At 50.4% G+C, this 6,281-nt stretch overlaps 2 protein-coding genes across 2 annotated transcripts in view; one reads left to right on the forward strand and one right to left on the reverse strand.

Moving 5' to 3' along the window:
- Window positions 1-91, forward strand: part of LOC102437343 (disheveled-associated activator of morphogenesis 2) — an 80,835-nt gene extending 80,744 nt beyond the window's left edge. Inside the window, exon 13 of the mRNA XM_014445601.2 lies at window positions 33-91. Within this exon, the coding sequence (XP_014301087.1) occupies window positions 33-91 (59 nt within the window). The remainder of the gene's footprint in view (window positions 1-32) is intronic.
- Window positions 92-150: 59 nt separating this feature from the next.
- The window catches only part of MOCS1 (molybdenum cofactor synthesis 1), a 32,412-nt gene continuing 26,281 nt past the window's right edge, over window positions 151-6,281 (reverse strand). The window contains 5 exon segments of the mRNA XM_014445603.2: window positions 151-532; window positions 812-923; window positions 1,207-1,272; window positions 2,973-3,061; window positions 3,064-3,115. Of these exon segments, the coding sequence (XP_014301089.1) occupies window positions 240-532; window positions 812-923; window positions 1,207-1,272; window positions 2,973-3,061; window positions 3,064-3,115 (612 nt within the window). The 3' untranslated portion in view covers window positions 151-239.

Raw genomic sequence — 6,281 nt, forward strand, 5'->3', positions numbered from 1 at the left:
TGCCGACCTGAGCCCTCACTCCACGGCCTCAGGGAAGCCTTCGGAAGGGAGCACCCAGGGCCCTCAGACCACAGCAGACTCAGGTACATGAGTGGGGACGAGCTCTGCCTGTGCCTGACCTGCCGAGCAGACCCGCTAAGCATACGGGGACCGGAGCACCGCGGCCAGAGCAGGCCCGTAGGGGAGCAGACCGAGCACCCCTCCCGCACGTACTGGTGTGTGTCCTATGTCAAGTCACTTTACCCCTGTCCCACGCCCGCCGCTTCTTTATCCTCTTGATCTGGGAGAAGGGAGGCTGCTGTGCTGGCACTGAAGGGCGTCCTGCTAACTGGCACTGCCCTACATCGCTGCTCTCTGACCGCCCGCGGCCCCTGCCAGCTTTCCTGAACTTCCCCCTCCCAGCCCCAGGCTGCCCCCACCTTGGCTGTGCTGGATTCCTCCTCGGGCAGCTTCTCCAGCTCCGGCCACTGCTGCCGGAGGGTGTCCAGCATCTCCTTGTAGCTGACCATCTTCTTGACGTTCCACTTGTTACCTGTATGGGGGTTGGAGGCTCCCGAGTCCAGCAGGGCAGGAGCCTACCCTCCCGCACAGCCCGGAGTCAGGAGGCCTCTGATGCCCACGCACCCCTAGCCTAGCCCTGCCGGGCCCCTCCCCACCATCTCTGGAGAAGTTTCTACACACACAGCAGGGTCGGAGGTCAGCAGCACCCACAGTGTGAGCCAGACCTTGCTGCCCCACACACCCTTCACGAGGGCTCCATGCTCTGCCCATAAGCCCAGCCTCCTCATCCCTCCGCACCCACATCACTGACCGTCAAAGGGCATGTACTCTATGAAGCGCACGTCCAAGGGGAGGCCCTCGGTCAAGGCCACAAAGTCCAGGAGCTCGTCCTCGTTCAGGCCGCGCATCACCACGCAGTTCACCTGCCCGGGATGAAGGGACCATGAGCGCTGCCCCTCGGGGCTGTTTTGCAGGGGTGACCTTTGGGGATCTGGGAACTGCCTCGGCGCTCCAGTGGAGGTCCCGGTCCTTGCCCTTCACCCCACAGCTCTCCTTGGGTTTGGGGAATCCATGGGGGTCACAGTTCTGCCCTCCCTTGCATTGTGAGGGGCAGGGCTGGATGCAGTGGGTAGGGAAGTGGTGGCCAGGAGCTGACAGGGAAAGACCAAGCCAGGTGGAGGGACAGAAGCAGTGGCCCGCCCTCACCTTCACGGGGCTGTAGCCCAGCTCGATGGCCTTGTGGATGCCCTCCATGACCTTGTGGAAGCCTGTGGGAGGAAGAGAAACAGTCAGGAACTCCTCCCTCTCCCTGGGCCCCTCCCTCACAGCCCTGGGAAGTAAGGCATCTCTGAGACCACTGAGGCCTGGCCAACGAGCGTTTTCTGTAAAGGGCCAGATCGTAAATATTCTAGGTTTTGCAGGCCAAGAGGCAAAATTGAGGATATTATGTAGGTGAAGGCCATAAAGACTTCATTGACGCAATTCAGAATCTGATAATAATTGAGAATAGTTTTTGGTAATACAGGTCCACGTATGGAATGGAAGAAACTAATTATTTTCACAAGGATAATATTTTGCTTGGTTGGGGTTCATAGTCAATGCTCCCTATCATTAAATTGATTGCAAATGTTACCTGTAAGCCCATTCTTGGTTCACAGGCTGTTAAAAGCAGGCAGGGGCTGGGTCTGACCCCTGGGCTGTAGTGTGCAACGCAGACCTGGGGGGCCTGCTCAGTCCTGAGAGGGAACCGAGGCCCAGAGAAGCAGGGCCCTGCTGGCTGCTGCACACCACAACTCAGAACACAGGCTCCTGGCCCCGTATCCAGGCTTTCTCCCCAACAGCCTGTCTGTTCATACAATCTACATGTTCTCACTAGCGCCTACTGTGCGCAGCTGTGTCAGGGCTGGTGCGCGATTCCCATGCATGTGGTTCTCACCTGTCTCTGTGCTTACCCAGGCTGGCCTGTCCTCCCCTCACTCCCCTCAGCCCCCTCAGCTCACTCCTGCACCCACTGCCCGCCGGTCTCACCCTCCCACAGCCCGCAGAGTCTGCAGATCACAGGGGATTCCCAGCCAGGATGTCAGCTGAGGGAGGGTGGCCTGGGAATGGCCTTCACGCTGTCCCTGCAGCCTTTCTGGACGGGCCCGGTGAAGGAGGACAAGAGGAGGAATGTGCAGCAGCTCTCTCCCCCGCTGTCACTTCAATGGACACCACAAACCTAGTGGCCTCACACCTCTTCAGTAGCCTGTCCTGCAGGACAATGTCCTGTGTGTCTGTCCCCTCCCAGTGCCCGGAGCAGGCTTCACGGAGGGCGAGGCCTCACGAGCACTTCAGCACATGGAGGGCTGTAAGCAGGGAGGCACAGGGAGAGGCCGGAGCCTCTGTCCCAATGTGAAGCCCACGGCCCGAGACCACAGGGGACTCTGGCAGGTCTCCCTCTCGCCCTGCCCTCCCCGATGAAGCCCAGTGGGAGGAGGCTGTGGGAGTCCCTGCTGCAGGGGTGAAGGGAGAGGCTTACATCCAGGATGGGCACAGGGAGCACCCTTGGGGGCTGCTGGGGGACCCCCACCTGGCAGTGCTGGCCCTGACCCTGGCACCTCAGGGCTGCTGCTTCCACCCTGGGCGGCCCCACATTTCTGCAGAACTCATCACAGGGCAACCAATTCAGCCCAGATTGCCAGGGGCTATCTTGGTTTCAAAATGAAAGTCCTGAGTTCTTGAAACCCTCTTAGTCATGAGCAAACTGGGGACAGAGTACAGGGAGGTTGGTCACCATAGCTCTTAGCATCTGACCCCCAAAGCCTTCAGGGCTGTGGCTGCAAAGACGAGGGGCATTTGGAGAGGGTGAGGGGTGAAGCCCAGGCTTATCCTTAGCCAAGACACCAAGAGTGAGAGCCCAGGCCTCTGGCCCCAGCCCCAGCTCCGGGGCCTCGGAGGGCACCTCCATTGGGAGCTGCACGGGTCACCCTTTCCCTGCGGACGATGAACTCAAACTTTGGCTGGGACCCAGCGTATCCCAGGCTGATGTTGATGGCACTGAGACAAGCTTTCTGGAGCTGAGCAGCAGGCGGGCGAGGTTGATGCCATTTGTGGTGACGCCGATGGCCCTCAGCCCCTTCCAGCCCGATGGAGCTGGGCTGTAGGAAGAGAGGAGGAGGCATCAGCCTACTTGTCTTGGTGAGGCCAGAGAGGCGAGTCCAAGTACATGGATGGACCTCAACTAACCAGGCTCAGCTTAATAAGAAACAAGAATAAAAACAATGATAAACTAACCAAAAGATTAAACACTGAGTGTTCCCTCTGCTAGAGGCTCTGCTGAGGGCTTGGGTGCCTGAGCTCATTGAAGTGTCACGATAATAATGATCCCACAAGAAAAGAAAGGCTCAGAGAGAGTAAGAAAATTGCAAGGCACACAGCTAGTAAGAGGAAGAGCTGAGAGTCAAATTCATGTGTATTTGACTCCAGAACTATCTATAATAATAAAAGGGTAGTATGCTAATTAGACTGGAAGTCCTTCCAGACGTCATTCCGGACGATCTTCCAGATGAAGCTGGGCCAGAGCGAACCCCGGGTCCCAGGCCTGCTGGCAGCCGGAGGAGGGAAGCCCGGTCCCAGGTGCCGGAGGGAAGCAGGTCCCAGGAGCCGGGGAAAAGAAGGCCCACTCTTGCACAGATTTTCATGCATCGGGCCCCTAGTGCTCTTAATAACTAACTCACAGGTCCTTATACTCTAGTTTGTTGACCCCTCCATTCCACCAAAAATCTCCAGAAACAACAGAAGGATTTAGAAAGACAAAACACACACCCATAATAGCACTGGAAGGCAAGAAAGAATGTGTTCAATGGCCCAGAAAGGTGGAGAAATACTGAAAGACAGAAAGCAGAGGGGGACCAGATGGCTCGAGGAGACCACGGCCCAAAGCACACATAGGAGAAGGTTCTGTACAAAGTGGGAGGGTGACTGGCATGCACCACACTTAGCAGTCACACAGGGAGCAGAAGGGTCCTTGGTTATGCCAAGGAGGTTGTCTTTTGGGGGAATTCTACTGGATGAGTTGGGCAGGTTGGCCAAGTTGGCCTCCCTCTCACCTCTAGGAGCAGAGAGAAGGCAGCAGCTTTTACCCAAGGCTAGAGCACTTAGGCAGCCTAAGGGGGTGGGGGAAGCCCTGAGTAGCTGCTGATAGTCGGGAAATATGGGAGCCCTGAGGCCCAGAAGACTAGCAGGACCTCATGCCCCTGTCCACAACCTCAGGGGCAACCAGCATAAACAGAAACAGCCCTGGCAGCCAGGCCAGCAGAGGCCTTGGGAACTAAGATGAGTACAGTCAAGAATCAGCAAACATTTTGAACTAACAAGCAAAAGAGGGACAAACTCATAGAAAGCAGGCTGACAGCAGTTGGTGGTGGGACAATGGTGGGAGGGATGGAAGGATAGAGCAAAAAATGGGGAAAAAAGAGAAAAAACTCATGGACAGGAACAACAGTGTGGTGACTGCTGCAGGGAAGCAGGTGGGGGGAGGTGGATGAGGGTATAGAGGTGATAAATGGTGATGGACGGAGACTTGACTTGGGGTGGTGAACACACAATACAGTGTACAGAGGATGCGTTACAGAATTATGCACCTGAAACCTGTATAATTGTGTTAACTAGTGTCACCCCAATAAATTCAATAAGAAGGAAAAAAGTAAAGACAATGCTGAAAAAGAAACATAAATTTCACAAATAGAGAAATGAAAGAAGGAGACATGAAAGAGATAACAGATGATTCTTTTAAAATTAAGAGTTAGATGAACATAGATGCAAAAATTCTCAAAAATATTAGCAAAATTCAACAATACATTAAAAGGGTCATACACCATAATAAAGTGGGATTTATTCCAGGGATGCAAGGATAGTTTAACATCCACAAATCAATCAATGTGATATACCAGCATTAGCAAAATGAAGGATGAAACACATACAGTCATCTCAATAGGTGCAGAAAAAGCATTTGACAAAATTCATCATACATTCATGATAAAATTCTCAACAAAGGGGTATAAAAGGAACATTGCTCAACATAATAAAGGCCATATATGATAAGCCCACAGCTAACATCATACTCAGTGGTGAAAAGCTCAAAGCTTTTCCTCTGAGATTGGGAACAGACAAGGATGCCCACTCCTGCCACTTTTATTCAACATTAGAATTCCTAGCCAGAGCAATTAGGCAAGGAAAAAACAAACAAACAAACAAGCAAACAAAAAAATAAACAAAAGGCACTTAAATCAGAAAGGAAAAGGAAAACTGTCACTATTTGTAGATGACATAATATAAAATATAGAAAGCCCTAAAGACTCCATCTAAAAACCATTAGAACTAATAAACAAATCAGTGAAGCTGCAGGATACAAAGTCAGTATACAAAAATATGTTGCATATACACTAATAATAAACTATCAGAAAGATAAATTAAGAAAACAACCCCAATTACAATTGCATTAAAAAGAATAAAATACCTAGGAAACAATTTAACCAAGCAGGTGAAAGACTTTTACACTGACTACTATGAGATACCGATAAAAGAAATCGAAGAAGACACAAATAAGAGGAAAGCTATCCTGTGCTCACAGATTGAAAAAATTAGTATTTTGAAAATTTCCATGCTACTTAAAGCAATTTACAGATTCAATGTGATCCCTATCAAAATTCCAATGTTATTTTTCACAGAAATGGAACAAACATTTCTAAAGTCGGTATGGAACCACAAAAGACGCCACATAGCCAAAGCAATCTTGAGAAAGAACAAAGCTAGAGACATCACGCTTACTGATTTTAAATTATATTACAAAGCTATAGCAATCAAAACAGTAGAGTACTGACATAAAAACAAACACATAGATCAATGGAACAGAATCAAGAGCCCAGAAATCAACCCACACATATATGTTTAATTAATTTAAAGCAAAGGAGCCAAGACTATACAATGGGAAAAGGACAGTCTCTTCAATAAATGGTATGGGGAAAACTGCGCAACCACATACAAATGAATAAAACTGGACCACTATATGACAGCATACAAAAAGATTAACTCAAAATGGAATAAAGACTTAATAGGAAATGATAAAACTCCTAGAAGAAAAACATAGTCAGTAAACTTCTTGACGTTAGTCTTGGTGATGAGTTTTTGGATCTGACACCAAAAGTAAAGGCAACAAAAGAAAAAAGAAAAAAAGCAGGACTACATCAAATGCTGTTCAGTACAGCATTATTTAAAATGAGCCAGGACATGGAAGTCACCTA

This window comes from Myotis lucifugus, unplaced genomic scaffold (genome assembly GCF_000147115.1).
Source record: "Myotis lucifugus unplaced genomic scaffold, Myoluc2.0 scaffold_466, whole genome shotgun sequence".
NCBI lineage: Eukaryota > Metazoa > Chordata > Mammalia > Chiroptera > Vespertilionidae > Myotis > Myotis lucifugus.